General features: G+C 38.9%; 1 protein-coding gene across 11 annotated transcripts in view; it reads left to right on the top strand.

Annotated features, from left to right (window-relative positions):
* The window catches only part of TASP1 (taspase 1), a 341,560-nt gene that overhangs the window by 192,661 nt on the left and 126,473 nt on the right, over positions 1-22,426 (top strand). Inside the window, exon 12 of one of the 11 annotated variants that reach the window (XM_042931634.1) lies at positions 1,726-1,845. The exons of the other annotated variants lie outside the window; for them this stretch is intronic. Within the exon in view, the coding sequence (XP_042787568.1) occupies positions 1,726-1,784 (59 nt within the window). The 3' untranslated portion in view covers positions 1,785-1,845. Of the gene's footprint in view, positions 1-1,725; positions 1,846-22,426 lie in introns of those variants that run through there. 11 annotated transcript variants of the gene reach the window in all.

Here is a 22,426-nt window from a genome sequence, read left to right as displayed (position 1 = left end):
TACAGAGAGTCTAAGAAAGTCATTTCTTAGCTGGACACATTGCTGTCCCCTCAACAAAATGGGTTTCTTTTAGTTAGAAAGAAGGAGAGAATGGATGCTAGGTAAGCATCTATTGTCTGCCATGGGGGTTAGATTGGATAATTGGTCTATTGGCCCTACCTCTAGAATTTATGAACTCTATTTAATAAATTTGAGGAGAACTGGTGATTAAGGCTTTAATGCTTAGTGCAGCAGAATAACCTAGATTAGGGTTTGGCAAACCATGGTCGACAGGTCAAATCCTGCTGGCCACCTGATTTTATAAATAAAATGTTATTAAAACACAGACACATTCGTTTGTTTACACATTTTGACTCCTTTTGCATTACAATGGCAGAGTTGAGAAGTTGTGACTTGGACCAGAAGGCCCGCAAAGCTGAAAATGTTTACTATCTGGCCCTTTTGCAAATCTCTGGCCTAGATGATTCAGAAAAGCCCCTCCATCTTGATGCTTCCAGAAACATACATTTCTTCATTTATTCAACAAGTATTTGAACATACACCACATTTCAGGCATTAGATCAGGCACAGGGGTTATAGTAGTGAATGAAACAAAGTCCATGTCCTCCTCATGGAGCTTCTATTTTATCAAGTCAGGCAGACAGTAAATAAATAGGTAAAGCTTCTTATTTGTCATATGGTTATAAGAGCTACAGAGAAAAATGATGTAGGAAAGGTAGGTAGTAACTGTAGGGGAGCTTGCAGTTTTTGAGCATGGTCAGGGAAGACCTCCCTTAGAAGGTTACATTTAAACAAAAATCCAGAGATGAGGGATGGAGCCATGTGGCCCATGAAGGGAAGAATATGCTAGAACAACATGTGCTAAAGACGTAGCAATGTGTCTGGAGGGACTGAGGATTCGGAGGAAGGCCAGTGTAGCTGGAGCAGAGAGAACAAGGGGGAAGATGATTAGGGATGAGCTCAAAGGGGTGGTTAGGACCTCTATGTAGAAACTTACTCATGGAGATATATGAGGAGAGGAATAACATGGCCTGACTTGCATTTCAGCATGGTCATTCTGGCTGCATTACCAACAGTAGACATGGAGGGCTCAGACTGGAACGTGGGAGACCAGTCAGATGCTCTCATGCTATATCAGGCAAGAAATAGTAGTGGCTTGGACTAGAGTGACAGTGGTAGAAGGGAAAGAAGTGGTTGGATTCTGGCTAGTTTTTGAACGTAGAGGTAACATGTTTTGCTAATAAATTGCTATAGAGTAAGACAAAGAGAGTCCAAGATGACTTGGCTTTTGGCCTGGGCAACTGAAAGAATGAAGTTTCTGTTTACTGATGTGGGGAAGCTTCCAGGAAGAGTAAGTGTTGGAGGCAAGTTCAATAGTTCCAGGCAGTTCTTATCAAATACGCAAGTGGAAATGTTAATCAGGCAAGTGTTTATTCAAGTCTCTAGTTCAGGGAGAAGGCCTGGGCTAAAATACATTTGAGAATCAAGAGTGTGCAGATATTTTAAGGTGATGGACTATATATATGAGATTCTCAGAGGAATGAATCTCGATAAAGAAGATGGTGAAGGACCCTGGAATCACTGTCATGAGATCCTTGAGTGAGAGAAGGGATGTACCTAGTGAACAGGCAGGAACATGAGCAGTTCATCTGTGATAACACACAAATCAAGAAGATATGGTGGGGATGTATGAAGGTTTTCTTTCCTTGTTTCTGTTTTTTTCAGGGAATTGGGAATCAAGGTCAGCTGCAGAGTTAGAACTGGAGGAGATATTGGAAATTTGAGGGTAAGTGAGAAAGTATAGGTCAGTCCTTGGGAAATGTATGATTTCTGAGCAGCATTAAGGGACCAAATTGAGGTTAGTGATCATGAGTGGTTAGCACAGTAGTGCCATTCTCTGGTCAAATTCAGCTTATGGCTGTAGACATGGAGTAGGATTTAACGATGGTTGGAATTTTGCCAGGTGAGTATGATGGTCAGTAGCAGGGCAAAATAGTTGACAGTTTCTGCAGGGAATTAATTATAATGATGGGACATAGAATTTAGCCCACTTAAGGACCAAAGTGAGGATATGAAGTGGGTGGGGGACAGCCTGAAGGATTGTTGGAGTCTGGGTACTAGAGGGCGTACAATGGAAAGTTAGGGGTAGTAGGTAGTAAGATGCTTGCAGGTAAAGTCTATGAAAGAGGTGGAAGTTGTTGGTAGTCACACTAGGGTATATAATAAGGAGAATGAGTGACTGACATGGAATAAAGGATAAGATTCTTGGGAGAGGATAGGTCAAGGAACTGAGAGATCAGGGAGTTTGGAAGCATAATCTCCATACCTTGAAATCATGAGAACTTACAGCAGTATGGATGTCAGAGAAATAATGATCTAGGACCTTAAATCTTTTTTTTTTTTTTTAATGTTTACTTATCTTTGAGAGAGAGACAGACAGACAGAGCTCATACTCTGGAGCAGGGGAGGGGCAGAGAAATAGGGAGACAGAATCAGAAGTAGGCTCCAGGCTCCAAGCTGTGAGCACAGAGCCTGACGTAGGGCTTGAACTCACAAACCACAAGATCATGACCTGAGCAGAAGCCGGATGCTTAACCGACTGAGCCACCCGGTGCCCCAGGACCATAAATCTTTGAGGAGTGACGGGGAGTGACTTCTGGGGACCAGTGGATGAACTGCCACATGGACAAATCTGAGGATAGGAAACTCAAATCTCAGTAAGAGTCTGTGGGCAGCCCTGAGGAAGAGGAAAGATACTACCCCACTCCAGGCATGACATGAATATTTTTATTCCATGAAACTCTTTACGTTAGTATAAATTTTAAACCTTGTATACCCCTAATAAGTGTAGCAATGCCAACCATTTGTCACAATTAAAATGAAAAAAATGTACAGTTTTCTGAATCCACAAGTACTGACATTGTATGTTGGCAAGTATACCTGAATGTTTTGAAATCTGCTTGGTTTTTTTGCTGAGCTGGGCCATTAACTGGCATGAACATGAAACAGCCACAGGGCTCAGGAGCCCTGAGATGGAGTCCAGCCAGATGGGTACAGGAAGTGAGTGATTCTTCTTTTCTTTAGCCCAAAAATTAATGCATAAACTTAAGTATGAAAATGAAAAATTTGAATTGCTGGCATTACCCCTTTTCCTTCAGGGCGTTCTCCATCGAAGCATTGTTCATTCAACCGTCTGCATAGATCTTGCTCTTGTTAAAAGTGGCCCTAAAATGTGTTGTTTTGAAACTTTTGGATTCACCACAGTTTCTAACATTGTAACCTTTTGGTTGCACACTAGATTAAGGTTTTGTGCAGCACAACTGACCAGGCTATATTTAGTTGTTTGTCTTGGTGGGAATGCATAATTGAAAATGCACAAATGAAAATATCCCTCTATCCCCTCTTCAAATTTAGAATTTTTTATGAGTCTCACAGTGGTGCTTCACTTGATTTGTGTGTTGTTGGACAGTTTTGTGGGTGAAGGATCTTTCTGCTCTTTGGTTAATTATCCCCTTCTGGGAGACAGGTCCAAAATAAACCTTGCTTATACGGAATTCCCCGAATTCTTAGTGACATTTCAGTGTTCGTCTCAACTCTTAGAGTGACATTTCAGTGTTCGTCTCAACTTATTAACATAGCAACTCTCTTCATGAAATTGCAAGTTGCATATATCTGTGTATCTGGATTAACTTGCTCATCTATATGTAGATAGAGTTCCTAAGATTCTTAAAAGCAACATTTCAGCTTTATTTCAGATTATTAATTGCTATTTATGAAGTTGTGATAGTTTTATACATTGATTTATATTATAGGTAATATATGTAAAAAATTTTTAATTTAATTTTAGATTAATTTAAATCCTTCAAATGGATGGTTTTGTGTTTCTATTATTTTTTTCTTACAAAAGTTCTATAAAAGTTGTTGTTAAACATAGAATTATTTATTGATTGATAATTTCCTAAAGCCACCTTATTATATATATACTATACTGTTTTCCAATTTTATTTACCTGAATTATCAGGTTTTTCATAATGTATATAACTTACAGAACCCAATTTTCATTTTTTCTCCTTTTCAATATGTTATGGACAAAAAGAATCAGTAGGTTACATTGCTTGTTTTTTCCTGCTATGTGCCTACTTTGATTTTTGGCCCTTTTCTCATTACAAGCTTTTAAATTTAACTTTATCTTACTTTATTATTTTATTTTTCCTTAGAGTTCCTTGAGTTTGGCAGTCTACTTACTGCCCATTCTTCTAGAAGTTAAAGATGACTGATAAATCAGTTTGGCCTTTAAGTGCCATTGATAACATATGACTTCTAGCAGAGACACTTCTACAAAAATACAAATGAAGGAAAGGAGTTAGTTTTTTCGTTACCTTTGCTTTCTTTCTAGTTGTTCTGTAATGATAGCATCTCACTCTCCAAAATGTTTTTAAAAATTTAAAAATTCATGGCTCTCACTTTTGCCTGTTGGCCAATCTTTAAGACATTTATCGTTTTCTTCTGCAGTTTCTTTTTTCATTTTATTTAGTAGGCATAGTGAAAGGTTATCCACAGCCCAAGGCTTCTAGGCATGTGTAGACTGTAAAAATCCACAGTTAAGTAGGGCAAGCTGAAATTCCACAACAAAGATGAAAAAAAAAAAAAAAGTTTAGGGCTTTATTTAGTAAAGAATGACAAGCTGAAAAATAGACCCAGCTCAGCACCCTATGGTTAGCAAATTAGAGCTCGGCTGAATTAGGGCAGGAAGGGAATTCCAGAGATGAACAAGGCCATGATGGACCCACAAAGGGAAGGAAGTTGGAGCAGTAGACCAGCGAAAGAATTTCAGAGGAAATGGTAGACCTCACTGTGCTTGGGATTCTCTGACAACTGTCCTCAGAGCACTGCAGTTGATCTTACATAATGATAAGGGGACATGTAAATTACCTGATTGAAATGACAAATCTAGGTGCATGACTGCTTCCAAATATTCCAGTGTGGCACATGGGCTTCATGATGGAGAGCAGTGACCCAAATGCTGTCCTTAGCAGACACCTGCCATCATTCCCCAGTGCAATTTCTCCTTGTCCCACTTCTACTCTAAGCAGCATCTTCCACAGTATGGTGGCCAGGGGTATGGTCCTTTTGCCACCTCAGTGGACCTGGGCAAGGGAAGCTATCCATGGGGACATGGGGATGTCCCTGCACACTCACTAAATAACATCTTATCTGGACTACCATAGAAGTATCGTCAGCAATCTTCCTGCCTCTTCCCATGACAACTGCCCTCAACCTAATCTGTTCTCCACATAGCAGCCTGTTCCAGTTTCTCATCTACTGTTTTTTTTTTTTTTTTAATGTTTATTTATTTTTGAGAGAGACAGAGACAGAATGCGAGTGGGTTAGGGGCAGGGAGAGAGGGAGACACAGAATCCGAAGCAGGCTCCAGGCTCTGAGCTGTCAGCACAGAGCCCGACACGGGGCTTGAACTCACGAGCTGTGAGATCATGACCCGAGCTGAAGTCGGACACTCAACCAACTGAGCCACCCAGGCGCCCCTTGTCTATTGTTTTGATGGTCCTCCATTATAATGAGGTCCTCCGTTATAATGCACACGTTACCTCATGGATCTCTAATGCAATTCCTGCCTGTTCCCTCAGTCTCATCCCTGGTCATTCTCCTCCATTGCTTATAATGCTGGCTTCTCTGGTCTTCTTTTTGTTTTTACAATTTCCCAGGTTGTTTCATACCTCAGGACCTTGGCATGTGCTATTTCCTGTCGGGAATGTTCCCCTTTCCAGTCTTTATCAGGTTCCTTTCTCCTCATCTTTTAGTCAAAATTAAAATACCACCTGCTCAGAGAGGCCTGTCTACCACCATTAGTCTCCTTCTTAGCCCCCCTGTTTGTTTCCTCTGTGGAACTGTCACAATTATAAATAATGTGTGTGTATTTGCTTGTTTGGTCATCTCCCCCATCAGAATATAACCTTCCTGTGTGCTAGGACCAAGTGTGCCTTGTTTACCAATGTAATCCAGCACTAAGAATTGGGTTGAATACGTAATTAATAGGTACTCAATAGTCATAGAATAAATGAAGGAAAAGTAACAATAATATTCACACAATCTTCCAGGTTATGGGTTACCTTTTTGTTGTCCCCTCCCCTTTCAAGAATAGCTTTTGTATTTTCCTTAACCCAATTTATGTGTGTGACAGTTCAAGGAACAGAATGCCTCTCAACACTCACTGTGGGAGTTCTAGGGTCTAGCCTTGTTCTTGCTTGACTTTTTGAAACAACTAAAAATATTGTTGGAACTCTGTTAGGATATTAAGTCATTGGTTAACATGACCACTGTCATCACCTTGTGAAGCAGAAGATCTTGGAAGTGGTACTACCTTCCTGACTTTCTTGATTACTGATTGCTATATCTTATAGTTTAATCTCATTCTTCTCTCTTGCCACAAGATTCCAGTGGCTTCACTAAATATAGAATACGTGAAGATTTACATTCAAGTGAGATACAAAATCCCACATATTACTGCAAGGATACATTGTCTAATTGCAGTCTAGTTCTCTGTGTAAATGTCCTCCATTACTGGGTGCATTAATGGGTGTCTCACTGTTATGGGTTCAGAATATATTAATTCACTATACATGGATCCAGGACAGATTCATTTAAAGTTCATAGTGTAAACAGTGTAGTGTTTCTAGAACTAGAGTTGTAAGCTCAAGCACTGATAGAAAATTGCATTTATAATTTTCTAAGTAAATGCCCTCTCAATACAATAATAAATGTAAAAAATATTGAAGCATCCAGAAACTTACAGCAATCTCAATATCACCAATCACCATTTGCTAAGGAAAAACACTCCTGTATCTTCTCTGTCAGTACTTCACTTTAACACTTGTGGTCACCAAGTGTGTGTGTGTGTGTGTGTGTGTGTGTGTGTGTGTGTGTGGTAGTGGTGGTGGAGGGTGGAGTCCCACACTAAGCAATTTTCGGATTCTCTGATATCACTCAGTTGGGTGTCCTACAACTGAACTCACTTCTGAGACTATCTACTTGGATGTAACATCAGATACCAAAGCTTAAGGGCTCAGAATCCCACAGGATTGCATTACCCCCACCCCCAACTCCAGATGCCAGTCACAAGCCCAGGTTGTCATCTGTGCTATGGATATAAATTGCACGTTCTCATGATACTCTCCTTGGGTTTAATTAATTTGCTAGAGTGGTTCACAGAACTCAGGAAAACAGTTTACTTACTAGGCTACTGGTTTGTTAAAAAAAGGATGTAACTGAGAAAAGCCAGACAGATGAGATGCAAAAGGCAAGGTGTGTGGGAAGCAGCTGGGACCTGTTGTGCCTTCCTTGGACTTACTGTTCTCCCTTTTGTCAACACAAAATGAACAAACCTTTTAGAATTTATAAGAAAGAGGGGCACCTGGATGGCTTAGTTGGTTATGTGACCAACTCTTGATTTCAGCTCAGGTTATGATCTTATGGTTCGTGAGCTAAAGCCCTGCTTTGGGGTGAGGGGGCAAGTGGGTTCTGCACTGACACAGTGGAGCCTGCTTGGGATTCACTGTCTCCCTCTCTCTGTCCCTCCTCCACTCAAAAATTAGTAAGTAAACACTTAAAAAAAATAATGAACAATGACAGATGGGTATATAATGCTCTTAAATGTCTGATGTCCTTTGTGTATCTTTGTGCAGTAATTGGTGGAGATGTTGAAGGATTCCTTACCTCAATAGCCAGGGTTCCTTGTCTCACTACTCCGAAGAATGAAGAGATGGACACAGAGTAAAGGGAACAGCAGGCAAAAGTTTATCAGAGTAGAAGATCAGACAATAAGAACAGTATGGAAGCTTTCTTTACAGAGAGGGGGCATTCAAAAGTGAACTGTAGGTAAGGGACTTTTGTAGGATTTTGGTCAGCCTCTTTCCTTCCCCATTGTTCCTTCTCGGGTTCTACCCTTACTGGCTAGGTGACTCTAGCCATTCCTTTACAATTGGCTCGTTTCCATCCTATGAGGGGTGGTCTATGACCAAACCATTCCATGTGGGTCATACATTTTATGGTCTACTTATCTTTAGTCAGGTCTTTTGTTTGTCAAATTTCTGAGGGAAACCTGAGGGAAACTTGAGGGGGAGTAGGTCTGTTACATTTTTAAGAGGAACCTTCTGTCTGAGGGAGTTTGCTCCAGGTCAGATGTTCCCAGCATTGTTTTAAAACATGTGTTTTTTTCCCCACCAGGGACCTTAGGTCCTAACTTTTCCCTCTTTGCCTATTTTTATCCTACCTTTTCCTATTATAGAGACAGTCTGGTAAAATCCCAGATGTTTATCTGCATTATTTGATCACATTGATTTTGTTTACTAAGTTGAGATAAAAAAAAAAAAAATACCAGCGTAGTCCTCCTGAAGCAAATGATGTTGCTCATGAACATTGGTCCCTTGGATAATATTGTAAATACCATAAGATAGTTCTTCCATTCTAACAGGAATGGAATCTAGGATTCAATGAGCAATAACTTTATCTACCCAGAAATTTTTTTTATATTTTAAACACTTTAAAATTTTTCTAATATTTTCTTTTTTTTAAATTTGTTTTTGGAAGAAAGAGAGCTAGAGTACAGGAGAGGGAAGGGCAGAGAGAGAGGGAGACACAGAATCTGAAGCAGGTTCCAGGCTCTGAGCTGTCAGCACAGAGCCTGACACCGGGCTTAAACCCACAAACTGTGAGATTATGACCTGAGCCGAAGTCAGATACTTAACTGACTGAGCCACCCAGGCACTCCCCAGATACTTTTATATACTTAGGATTGATTAGTTGACTTAAATATTTGCCAATTCAGTGTTTTCACTTCACTCACAGACAACTTGCTGTTTTGCCTGTCTTAGAACTGAGGGGTTTAGTTTTGGTTTTGTCCTGTTTGTGTGAGTAGGCTGAGGGTTGCTGAGAATGATTTTCTTGATTTGGAAATATTACTGATGGTGACTATAGCCTGTAGTTAATCAGGTAAGATGGATCGGAAGAGAAAGAACTGATCATGAAGAAAAAAAATTGTTTTTTTCTCATACTAACATCTCAGAAGATATTCTATAAAGGTGTTTATTTGATCCTTTTAAACTAGGAAGAGGTAGGGGCACCTGGGTGGCTCAGTCGGTTAAGTGTCTGACTTCGGCTCAGGTCATGATCTCACAGCTCATGAGTTCGAGCCCCACATCAGGCTTTGTGCTGACAGCTCAGCCTGGAGCCTGTTTCAGATTCTGTGTCTCCCTCTCTCTCTGCCTCTGCCCTGCTTGTGCTCTGCTTCTCTCTCTCTCTCTCTCTCTCTCAAAAATAAATAAATATTTTAAAAAGTTTTTTAAATAAAAAATAAACTAGGTGGAAGCATGCTTGCAAATTTTATTTTAGGGGTGCCATGTCACATTTCCTTGTCTAAAAATCCACATGGCTCCACCATTTGGAGGTGTCAAACATACAACTAACTCCACTTCTGGCTTTCCTTGGAAAAATTTACCAGGACAGCATAAATCTTAAGCAAAATCACAGTTTTATTAAATTATATTCAATGAAAATTCCAGTGAGAGAGGTAAAAGTATAAGCAATATAAATTTTTTGTAATTTTTTAGATGTTTATTTGTTTTGAGAGAGAGCAAGTGCATGAGCAGGGGAGGGACAGAGAAAGAGAGGGAGAGAGAGAGAATCCCAAGCAGGTTCTGCACTGTTGGTGCAGAGCCCTATGCAGGGCTCTAACTCGTGAAATGTGATATCATGACCTGAGCCTACACCAAGAGTTGGATGCTTAACCAAACGAGCTTCCCAGGTTCCTGTAAGCAAGCTTATTATTAAGATGATATGGAGAAATCACATGAAAGTAAAAAAGAATATTTTGAAAATAATGACTAATCAGAGGAACCTGGCCCGGTCAGGTAGAATATACTATAAAGCTGTAATAATTAAAGCCATTTGGTATCTGTGTGGGAATAGTTTCATCAAAGGAACAGGATAATCTAGATATAGATGCAAGTATATATGGGAATATAATGTGTGATTAAAAATGCATTTCAAATCATTGGGTATGAGATGAATTTTCCATCAAATTTACATTGGGCAATTTGGTGATGGTTTAGGAAAAAAATAATAAAGCAGGATCTCCACTGCAGTCCTTACACCAAAATTAATTCCAGATGGACTGAAATTTTAAATGTAAAAACTGAATTATAAGAGTACTAATAGAAAACATGGACTTCTTATTTTCATAATTTTGGACTACAGAAAACACTCAACACAGAAGTTGTAAAAGGCAATGGTTGATAAATTTGACCACATAAGTATTAAAAACTTATCTATTACAAAAAAAGTCATAGACAAAATCAAAAGATATGTGACAAACTGAGGGAAAATATTTACAATACACATGACTAAGTACTTATTGCCTTAACATGTAAAGAGTTTAGGAAATTAGTAATAATAAAAAAAGAAAAACCTGTACACTAGAGAAATGGATAAAGGAAATTTTTGGTTTGGGATTATGTTTGACTGACATGATGGAAGGCCAACTGCAGGGCTTAACACAATGAGGGCTCATACTAGAAGTCTGAAAGCAGTCCAAAACTGGCACAGTGGCTTCATGGTACACCAGAGGCCTAGACTCTCTGTTTGGTAATCTCTCACGGGTGGCTCATTCTTCTTGGCCGCAAGATAGCTGTTCCACCTCTAGGTGCTACATCAGAGACAAACGGAAGCAGCTAATAAGATGCATCTGCTAGGTCATGATCTCACAGTTCACGAGTTCAAGCCCTGAGTTGGGCGCTGTACTGACAGCTCAGAACCTGGAGCCCGTTTCAGATTCTGTGTCTCCCTCTCTCTCTGCCCCTCCCCTGCTTGTGCTGTCTCTCTCTCTCTTTCTCTCTCTCTCTCTCTCTCTCAAAAATAAATAAACATTGAAAAAAAATTTAAAAACAAAGATGCATCTGCTAGAAACTCTGCCATTTCACCTGCTAGCTGCAAAGCAGTTTGGGAAGCTGGACACATTTCTGCCCCAAACAAAACTAGAGGTTTTTCTGTAAGGAAGAAAGGGAGAATGGATAATGGGTAGGCAAAAAGTTGCATATAACAGAAATATGAAGGCACAGATAAATACAGATGGCTTGTAAGCCTACAGATATTTAACTTTATTCATAATTAAATAAATATAAATCAAGATACCAATGAGATACCATTTTTCATGTATCAGATTAATAATAATGAGTTTGGCAATACCCAGTTTTGGTAAGTTTATGGGGAAAAGGACACTGTCAAACACTGTTTCTTATGGGTGTAAGTCTTTTTAAAAGGCAGTTTGGAATCTGTAGCAAATAATTTAATGAGTATGCTGATTGATTCATCAACTCTACATTTACAAATGTATCCTATATATATATTTATACATGTATGAATGGTAAATGTATACACATGTTCACTGTAGCATTACTTGTAATAGGAAAAAAAATAAAGCCAGAAACAACCTAAATGCCTATCCCCAGGGAACTAGTTAAAGAAGTGATGGTATATATGTCCAAGAGTGTATTTGTTGTTAAAAAGAATAGGCTAAGTTTGCGTGAGCCAATATGGAAGGATCTCTAAGTCATATTATTGAATTTAAAAGACCAGATACAGGGGCGCCTGGGTGGCTCAGTAGGTTGAGCATTCCACTCTTGATTTCAGCTCAGATCATGATCCCAGGGTCATGATATTGAGCCCCCCCATCGGGCTTCATGATGAGCATGGAACCTGCTTGAGATTCTCTCTCTCTGTCTTGCTTTCTACTCCCTGTCTCTCTTGTACTCTCTCTCTCTCTTTCTCTCAAATAAAAAAATAAAAACTAAATAAATAAAAATAAATAGAATGCCGGATACAGAGCAGTTTACATACCATAACCCACTGAGTGAAAACTTGAAAATGGATGTGTGTTAAGTATGGATAATTTCAGAAAGGATGTACATGGAACTCTTGATGGCACTCACCTCTGTGGAATGGGACTGCAGTAAGACAGATACTTCCATTGTATATTATGTTGTTCTGTTACATGCTCTGCATGTGTGGGATTCTTAGTATGTTTTTAGGAGTATAGTAATGAATTAAAACTATGCCTTTAGTCGGGATAGTCAAGAGAGTTAACAACCAGTAGGGATACCAGCATTAATAATCAGCTGAATACTGGCCCTTGCTTATCTTGATTTAAAATGAGAAATACCATTCTTGGTTGTTAGGCATGATTATATATGGGGATGTATTTATTTACTGTGCTGGAAACGTTGTTGCTTCAGGGCCCCAATACCAGGATTGCTATTCTTTGTTGGATTTTTCTCCTCAAATGTCACCGTCAGAACAACTGTCCCTGACCATGCTGATTAAAATGCTCTCTTTCTTTTAACCCACCTTAGCACTGTATCTCCCTTATGTTGCTTGATTTCCCTTTCTAGCATTGATTATACTTATATATTGTCTGTCATATCATACGTGCCTCGGTATGTCCATTTGGGCTGCTAGAACAAAATGGGTAGATTTTATAAGCTAGATCGGGTAGCTTATAAACAACAGACACTGATTTCTCACAGTTCTGGAGGCTGGAAGTCCAAGCTCAGAGTGCTAGTATGGTCAAGTGAGGGCCTTCTTATGGACTGCAGACTTCTCACTATAACCTAACGTGGCAGATATGGTAAGGGAGCTTTCTTGGGCCTCTTTTATAAGGGCACTAATCACTTCCCAAAGGCCTTATCTTCTAGCACCATCACATTGGGCATTTTCAACATATGAATTTGAAAGGGATACAAACATTCAGACCATAGCACTTGTGGACATATTTTGCCTTAATCACTGCATACTCAAGGGCCCAAGCAGTGCTTGACAGAGTTGATTCTTAAATGTTTTAAAGTGAATGTTTATGAAATATGAAGTATTTGTTGAATGAATGTTGTATCTCTCAAATTCATGGCTTCTAGTCTAGTATTAATAAGTAAGTGTGAATCCACACCACCATACCCTATCTCCACTGAAGACAGCTTGCTCCGTCAGGACCCCCTATCTTCTGCCATTATCACAATTTTGGCCTCTTCTGCCTTGTGACATTCCTGGAGATGGAAGTTCTGGCAACTGTAACTGTGGGGGAAATGGGTTCTCTGCACAGCCAGCAGCTTGGGGTGACCTGGTAGAGTTGAGAGGGAGAGAATCTTCTTACTTGTTAAAATTAATATGGAATATGCCAGGACCAGGGCTGGAAAAATGGCCCATTTGGTTTCCCCTCCAGTGACTCTTCAGTTGTCTGTAGGCCACTCTCACTTGTTTTCTCTGTCAAGGATTCATGTTTCTCATCCATTCATTGTTGCATAAGGGTGAATTGGTGGAATCCTGGATACCTCCACTAGCAGGTAGAATACTGGGCTGGAATTTCAGGAAAAGAAAATACCTACTGATCCTTCTTAAATTGTTTTATGATTTTTTATGAAGTGTAATTTACATAACATTAATTTTGAGTGTACAATGTAACGATTATATATACTGCAAAGCGATGAGTACATTAAGTTTAGTTAACATATGTCACCATACATAGTTACAATTTTTTTTTCTTTTAAGACCTACTCTTAGCAACTTTCAAATATACAGTACAATATTATTAGCTTTAGTCACCATGTTGTACATTACATTCCCATGACTTATTAATTTTATTACTATAAGTATGATTTTTAAAACAAGTCAGCTGAATTGTTCTCTTCAGAACAGACTTTGTGTCAAACTTTATATGTATATATATATATCTCTATATATATATATATATAAAGATATATATATATATAAAGATATATATATATAAAGATATATATATATAAAGATATATATAAAGATATATATAAAGATATATATATATATATAAAGATATAAAGATAGATATATATATATCTTGTCATTTTTGTAGCAGTATTAGGTGAATATATTCTGTGGATTGGTTAAACCAAAAAGCAGAAGCTTTAATGGACTCAGTTTTGTTTCTTACTTGTAATCTTTGTGGCAGAATCAGTAAATTTATCCACAGACTGTCTCTCTGATATGTTTAGGTTCTGATTATAGTTTGGAATTTTCTGTTCTGACACAAAAGTTAACTTTTTCTATCTTTCAAATTATGGTAGATAAGGGATTTCAAAAGGCCAATGACCACACTTAACTCTTCTCTTTACAGTTAAATTGGAGTCTTGAAAAGTATGTTTATCACCAGAAAACCACACATAATGAGGACACCCATGAGCTGTGGTAGAGATGGGTTCTTGAGAATAGGTATAGTCCTCAGGGTTTGTAGTGAGAGGATCTGGGTCAGTGGTTAGTATCCTGATCCCCACTTCCTCTTCATGTTTCTGAAAGCCTGTCATTTACCTCTGTGCATCAGCTTCTTTCTTTTTTGACTGCGTTTTCTCATGTCAGATGAATGTAGTAATACTCCTTACATTAGGATTTTTGTAGGAGCAGGAAATGATAGAATACAGTTAATATACATCTAATGGGATGATGGTGGTGGTCTCACAGATTTCTTTTCAAGGGCATCACATAGTGGCACTTCATTAATGGAGCTAATGCTTCTGAACATGGTTGTTGGCTCCTCTCATTATGTTATGTGGTCTTCATGTCATTCTGCTTACTCTTCACATCCAGAAAAGAGAAGTTAACTAACTCAAGTGCATCTTTAGGAAAAAAAGATTCTTCTTCCAAGAAATATAAACTGTTACCCTGCTTCTGTTTTTAAAGAATATTTATAATAATCTCTCTAATTCTTTTGGAGTTACAGGTATGTGTTTCCAGTAGGGTACATTCATTATTCCTCTGCCCTCCGTTTTCTTGCTCATCTGACCTTCAAACCATCTTTGTGTCTCTCTGTATATTTCCTTTTCTCAATAGATGTGTAATTCCTTCAAGAGAAAATGGAGTTCAAATGATTTGGCATATAGATGTTAAAAATAAGAAAGCAATGTGTAGAAATGTATTTGAAAGACAGACGTTCTTTGTTAAATGTAATGGGAAGGTGAAACACTAGCAACTGCCTTCTGGCTATAGAATCACTCTCTCGATAAGTTCTCACATGTTGAAGAGGAAGCATTGTATCAGGTGTTGCAAAAGAAGCTTTAATATTTTGTCTTGTTGGCATCAGATAGTGGCTGATTGCTGCTGTGGGTAGACATGAATCTCTAAAACTGAAAATACTCCCGCCTATTACAACTGGTAGAAGATATCAGAGATTGTTACTCTAGTCTCCCAATATTTCCGATGAACCAAGAAAGCAAAGTAAAGTGGGTTGTCTGAGTTCAAGTAGAGCATACCAAATCTGGGATCCTGATTTCCTGATTCTGTAGCCCATTTGAGTTTTCTGGACATTTTTGGATTTGTCTGTCCATCCATGAGTCCACTCCACTGGCCTCTTGGTCATAGTTGATTGTTCTAGGCTTCACTGACTAAAGCTAGGCCAATCAGGTTATTTCATTTTCCTAAATCCAATTGATGGCCCCTGAGAATGTTAAAACTGAAAAAGAGGGCACCTGGGTGGCTCAGCCAGTTAGGCATCTTGATTCTTGATTTTGGCTCAGGTCATGATTTCATGGTCCATGAGGTTGAGCCCCGCATCGGGCTTAGTGCAGAATGTGGAGCCTGCTTAGGATTCTTTCTATCTCCCCCTCTCTCTGTTCCCCTCCCCAACTTGTGCACACATATGCTGTCTCTAAAAATAAATAAACTTTAAAAAAAATTTAAAAACTGAAAATGAGAAATAGTTTCTGGTGGTGCAAGTTCAGGAATACAGTTCTGGAACTATCAATGGGCATTGCTATCCATAGAGAGCTATTTCCAGCTGTTATTGAAACCTGTCACATCCCTACCATTGGATTTTATGAGCCACCAAATTCTCCTTTGTACTGAAGATCATTCTGATTAGGATTTGATACTAGCAATCCAAATAATATGGGTTAATATTCACATTGACTTCTGTAATACTTATAGTGATTTTCCTTTCAAATTCTTCATCCTTAAAGATCATGGCACAAATTTAGTATGTAGGTGTCTCATTTGTTTACAGTATGGATTTATGATTTAAAAATTTTTTTTAATGTTTATTTATTTTTGAGACAGAGAGAGAGCATGAACAGGGGAGGGGCAGAGAGAGAGGGAGACACAGAATCTGAAACAGGCTCCAGGCTCTGAGCTGTCAGCACAGAGCCCGACGCGGGGCTCGAACTCACGGACCGCGAGATCGTGACCTGAGCCGAAGTCGGCCGCTTAACCGACTGAGCCACCCAGGCGCCCCTGGATTTATGATTTAAATGAATATTCAGATTATACACATTTGATCACAATAACTATTTCTCTTACTATCTGTAATTATAAGTTTATTCCATAACAGTTTTAGACTTGGGTATTTAAGGAATCTGTTTGGGATATTTTGTTAGGGTGAATGAAGCTTAATTTTTATTATTTCATTATTAATTTTCTTTAGATATTTTATGCAGCTTCTTGCACATGTATTAATAGAGCTTTGGATTGTCTTAGTTCATTAATTTTTTCCCTATTTGGGTATGAAAAGCACAGTGCCCAACATGTTACTCCATGTTAATGTTTCTTTTTTTTACTGGGAAGAATAAGGAATAGTGTTTCCTTATATTCAGAGACTGTTTAACATTTAGGAAAACCGATACCCTATCACAACCACTGAATGTCAGTTGAACACTGTTTCTGGCTATTGTGGAAGGTTAGCCAAGTAGTTACAGTAATAGATCTTGTTCAACATGACAATTTTTGAGAACCAGCAAAATGCTGAAGTGTCTTCCCACCATCAGTATTACTACCACCAGATGTTTAAATAACACTTCAGAGGTTACAGAGCTTATATATATAATTCAATCCTTACAACAGCCAGAAAGGTGTCTTTTAATATCTATAGTTTATAATTTAAGAAACTGAACCATAGTTGCTACCCTGAGACTCAAAACAAGGCCTTCTGTCTGAGTCAGCATTTTTTTAACATCACAGTGATAATGTGAAATCTGAGTACTTTTCATGAAAAATTTGAAATCTTCAAATATACTTTAATCATTGTTTCATCAAATTATTGAATGAATGCATACTGAGAGTGAGGAGCCCTGATGTAGCTTCCATGGCGCCCTGGGGGCCCACTCTCCTTTCATTGCATTAACATCCTGTCTTGCCATCCTCAATGTCACACTTCAGTGGTGTAAGCAGGAGTGTGTGGGTGTGTGTGTGGGGGGGGGGAGGTATGTTGAGGAGGTTGGGGATAGGAGAAGGCAGTGAATAAGTGGAAGAATTTCATTAGTCACCAAAGGTGCTTTAAAGGTGAATCAGATATCCTCACCCCAGAGAACTGTGTCTATATATGAAACGCACTGGAAGGATAAATTCCAGTTCATGGGGAGATAGGGATCCAGGAAGAATAGTTCACAGGGGGAGGTCTTGGGGAAGTGGGATACAGGGAAGAGAGGAAGGCTTGCCTAGCTAAGGCATTTGTATACCATTCTGTAGGCACTTGGGGTCTATTGAAAGTGTTTGAATGGTTTAATGATATAATCATAGCTAGGCTGCTTATTTCTTATTAAACTTTGATGTCTCTGTTTTCCATGTCCCCATATTTAGTCTATGAACAGCCCTCCTGGTTTTACTTGCAGAATATATCCCAGAGCCAGCTTCTACTGACAGTCTCTGTTGCCATCAGGCTCACCTAAGCCACTGTCATCTGTCAGTTGGGCTGCCATTGCAGCTTCTTTAGTGACTTGCTGCTTCCATGCTTGCCCTGCCAATCCATTCCATACTACAAAGTAGCCTTTTGCAAGTGCAAACAAAAACTATCATTGTCCTGGTTAAAGATTTCATCATCTTTTCATCACACTTGAAGTAAAATTCAGACTCCTTGCTGTACCCATAAGGCCTTCTGTAACCCTATGTGACCTGGCCTTGCCTCCCTCTGAATTCCTGCCTCCCTCTGAATTCATGTTCTGCACTCTCTTCCCTCTCCCTCAGTCAGCTCTTACCACCCTACTCCCTTTGTATTTCCTGAACATCCAGGTTCCTTCTCACCTTAGGGTCTCTGCATTTGCTTGTTCATCTGCCTGGAATGTTCTTTCCTCAGGTCTTCACATGGTTATTAGCTCCTTACCAAAAGAGGCCTTTCCTGACCCTTGATGTAAAATAGCCCCTGCTTGAGTCACACCTTCTGTCATTTACCAGGATTCATTTTCTCCACAGCGCCTATCACTAATTGGATGAATTTCTTTATTGACTTGTAAGTTTACTTGTCCCCTAACCTGTTCAACTATATTTAAGAAAGGACTTCATTTTTTCCATTGTTACATCCCAGTGCCTTGAAGAGTCCTGGCATATAGTACATATTTATTGAATCAATTAATTTAGGGATTTGAATGACTGGAGTAGGGAGCCTACTGCAGTGTTTTCAGTACAGTGAGGGTACATTGAGGGTTTGTCAGTGGGAATGAAGAGGCAGAGCTCAGTACACGTGGAATCATAGGGAACTGTTGGGATTTGACTTGGTTTCATGTTTTGAGTCATTGAAGAGGGAAAAGGTAGAGAGTTTTGAGCTTGGATGAGCTATTAGAAACCTAGGAGAAGCTCCTGGATTTGGTGGGGAAGAGAACTGTTCTAGAGGTGTCAAGAGTTTGGATGTTGATGGGGTGGAAGTTTTTAGCAGCAGTTGGAATGTGACTTTATCCAGAGTTTCCCATTCCCTAAGAGGTATTGCTGCCAAGCAGTCGAGGACCATGGGCTCAGAGACATGAGGGAAAGCCACATTCTCTGTTCAATTGTGGCATGGCTGTGACAAGTCATTGAACCTCTCTGAACCTTAGGTTCTTCATCTATAACATGATAAAAATACCTCATGGCATAGTGGTGTTGGGGAAGAGAAGTTTTACTCTATGTTTCAAAAGTTTCTTCCAGCTGGTCTAAGATTAAATTGACATGAAATCAATTTACAGAAGAAAATTAAATTTAATTTTATACATTGAGAAACCCCTTATACATGAGAGATTCAAAGACAGAAAGGTAAAATGAGGTATTTATGCCATGCTGAGCTAAGGAATGGTATAGGGGCCAGCAGCTTCAAAGGGGAGGGGGGCAATAAGAAGAACAAATGTTTGGTAGTTAGATATTTGCTATGCCATACAAATGGGTTACTCAGATAAAATTTATCCCTGGTGATAACTCTAATTCTGAGAAAGACCCCCAATTTAGATTCTAGGTAAAGGAGGGTCTCAATTGCCTTCAGCTCAAAATAGCCTACATACCAAAATGACACATTTTGGGAAGATTTGCTCTGAACCCTCTCAGTGGTTCTGAAAATTCAACTATAGAACATGAAAGCATGGAACCAAGCCCTGATGCAGAGTAGTTTCTCAATGACTGTGAATTTCCTGTCTCCTTCCCCCTTCTTTAAGAGGCTAAGGATTAAAAAATTTACTCCAGTTCCACAGTTTAAATTTGTGTTGTTTTTCTTTGCAAGGCAAAACAAATAAGTGGTTTAAAAAGGCAAACAATACCCCCAGACTTAAAATGAAAATGAATGGTTCCCTGTTCCAACTCCAATTCCCTGCCCCCCAGTTTCCTCTCCCCTCGGGCTACTACTACTTTTAACTCTTGTAGCTATTTCTTTTAGAACTTAAATCTGTAATTCAAAATAACACACTTGTACTACCATTCCTTCAGTTTTCAATTTTAGATATTATTTAGATATCAAGATATCTTCATATTCATACGAGGGAAGGCAAAGATTTAATTCCCTTATATTTCCAAGCCCAAACCTACACATACTACATCCATCACTCCTCTAAATGTATTATGTCCCCCTGCCTTTTTTTTTTTTTAGCTCATCAGTATTGTGAGTTTATATTTTTGACTCTAGCTATTGACATCTGAACTATGTAGTATACTGTGATTCTGTCTCCTTTCTTATACAAATTCTTATTTTTTTCTGCATTAATATTTGCCTCATTATTTTTTAGGTTTCTTTTTGTTTGCTTTTTGATACTGATCACTGGTTGATTGTCAAATTTCCCTCAAAATCTGAAACATTTCCTCCTAATAATTTCAAACTCAACATGTATTCTATAAGTTTGATTTATTTTCCCCTTGGAAATCTCTTTCCAGCCTTCTCTGGCTTTCTGCTCCAATTTGGACTGTTGACTCTCTAAGCCTGCTGCCTCACTGTGTGTCATCTAGAAATCTTTTTGTATTCTGTTGTTTTGGATCCCCTATTTCCAGATCTTGTTTTCTTTCTCATTTTGTACCTTATTACTTCATTTTGCCAAGGCACATTCATCCTACAGCTTTCTGAGAAAGTATGTGGGAGGTGAATTCTTTCAGACTTTGTAGAGCTTTATTCTGTTTTCATACTTGATTGACATTTTGGCCTAGTATAGAATTCTAGGTTGGAAATAATTTTCCTTCAGCATGTTGAAGATGGTGCCTTCCTTCTAACCTTGTAGTTTCCATTGTTATGTTGAGAAATCTGGTGCCATTATGATCCCCTTGCTTTCTGTGTGTGTGTGTGTGTGTGTGTGTGTGTGTGTGTGTGTTTTCACATGGAAGTTTTTGGACTTTTCTTTATTTCTTCAATATTTTGATATGTCACAGTGATATATATCTGTGGCACTTTTATTTATTTATTTATTTTCATGAGTTGTGCTGGCAGGTTGATGAGCCTTTTCAAACACTCACCTTTCAATTCCTGGAAATGTTTTTGAATTACTTCTTTGAAGTGTTATTTCTTCTATTCTCTCTTTTTGAAACTCCTATTATTCAGATATTGGACCTTCTGGCCTGTTCTGATTTTTTTTCCTCCCATTTTCCATCTCTTTTACTTTTCTTTTGCTCAATGCATTGGCCTACGTTTTCTCTGTTTTCTTTTTTGTTTTGGTCTCTGTCTTTTCTAGAGGTCACACTGAAACAACTAGTGAACCTAGGTTGTCTATACTATTGAGCAGTTATATACCAAGAAGCTGAACTGAAAACCTTCTGAATGAGCCACATTTGTCATCTGGAAGCCCTTAACATAAGGCAGTTTTTGTTTAGGGTCTCTCAAGTAGTTCTTTATCCTCGAGATGGTTGTGTGGCTGGAAGGGAATTATCCAGTCACGTGCTTGGAGTGTATCAGTTTGACTTCTTGTATCCTGGGAGCCTGTGGGTAAAGGAGCTAGTTATTTCACTGTTTAGCATAAAGACTTCCACTTCGACGTCCTGTGTTCATTGTGGACACTCCCTCCTGCCTTGTGCTGAGTCTGATGACCCCACGACTCAAGTCCCTCTGGTTTATCCTCTCTAGAGAGTAAATATCCTGGCATCTCCTACGTAAGGAAGAAGTAACTTCTTGTCTAGGCAGGAATCGGGCTGATCTATCAGGGGTTGGCAAGCTATTTCTGTTAAGGGCCAGAAAGTAAAGATTTTAGACTTTTGGGACTACATCATGGTCTCTATCACATATTCTTCTGCTTCTCCTTCTTTTTAAAAAAATAATCCTTTAAGGCATAAAATAAACATTCTTAGCTTTTGGACAGTACAAAAACAAGTTGCAGACCAGACAAGTCATAGCTTACTGATGCCTGGTGTAGAGGGTCCTTTTGAACACTCTGAATCAACCATCTTCATTTCAGCCCCACCTTGAATCCCTGTCTTCAGAGGAACTTGAAGTTTCTAATTTCTGATTCTTTGTGGGTTTTATGACAAAACTGGGTGATTTCTTATAGGTGCTTCCCCCCCCCCCCCAGTTTTAACCATGTTCCCCATTAAAGCTTAGGTTTCAGCTTCTGCAGGTCCACTAGGTGAGCAAGTAATGTCTATCTTCTTTTCATTTTCTAAAACATGAGTTTTTTTCTTGTTTGCCTTTCTCTCTGTCCTTATTGGGTCATGCTTTTGGAAGGAGTGGAGATAAATATATGTGTTTAATCTACTAAGTTTAACCAGAAGCTTCCCCCCAAATCCAATTTGGTTGATTTTTATTTTTTACTACTTTCTTTGATAGCTCTTGGGTTAATTTTGCATTTGTTTTCCACGTGCTTACTTGCTATGCCAGATGTTCGAAGAAGATGTCCTTGGGGAGGAAAAATGAGGGGTTTTAAAATGTAGTGTTCTTGAAATGCTCACAATGGTTCAGTGTGTGAGATCCCAAAGAGGCCCAGTTGTTTCTAACCACCAGACTCTCATAATAGAAATACAGTTTCACCCTTATTTGTGTAAACCATCAGGATCATTTTTAAATGTTTGTAGTAAAGTTTGTGGCTTATTGTTTAAAATTGAATTTAAGGTAGTAAATCAAAGCTTTTGGTGGCATGCCCCTGACAGCAGGGAGAGCCTGGTAAGTGATCCCTAAAAGCTGATCAAAGAGACTTGCTGAGCATTT

The sequence above is a fragment of the Panthera leo genome, chromosome A3 (assembly GCF_018350215.1).
Source record: "Panthera leo isolate Ple1 chromosome A3, P.leo_Ple1_pat1.1, whole genome shotgun sequence".
Lineage (NCBI taxonomy): Eukaryota > Metazoa > Chordata > Mammalia > Carnivora > Felidae > Panthera > Panthera leo.
This window is presented reverse-complemented; position numbering and strand designations above follow the sequence as displayed.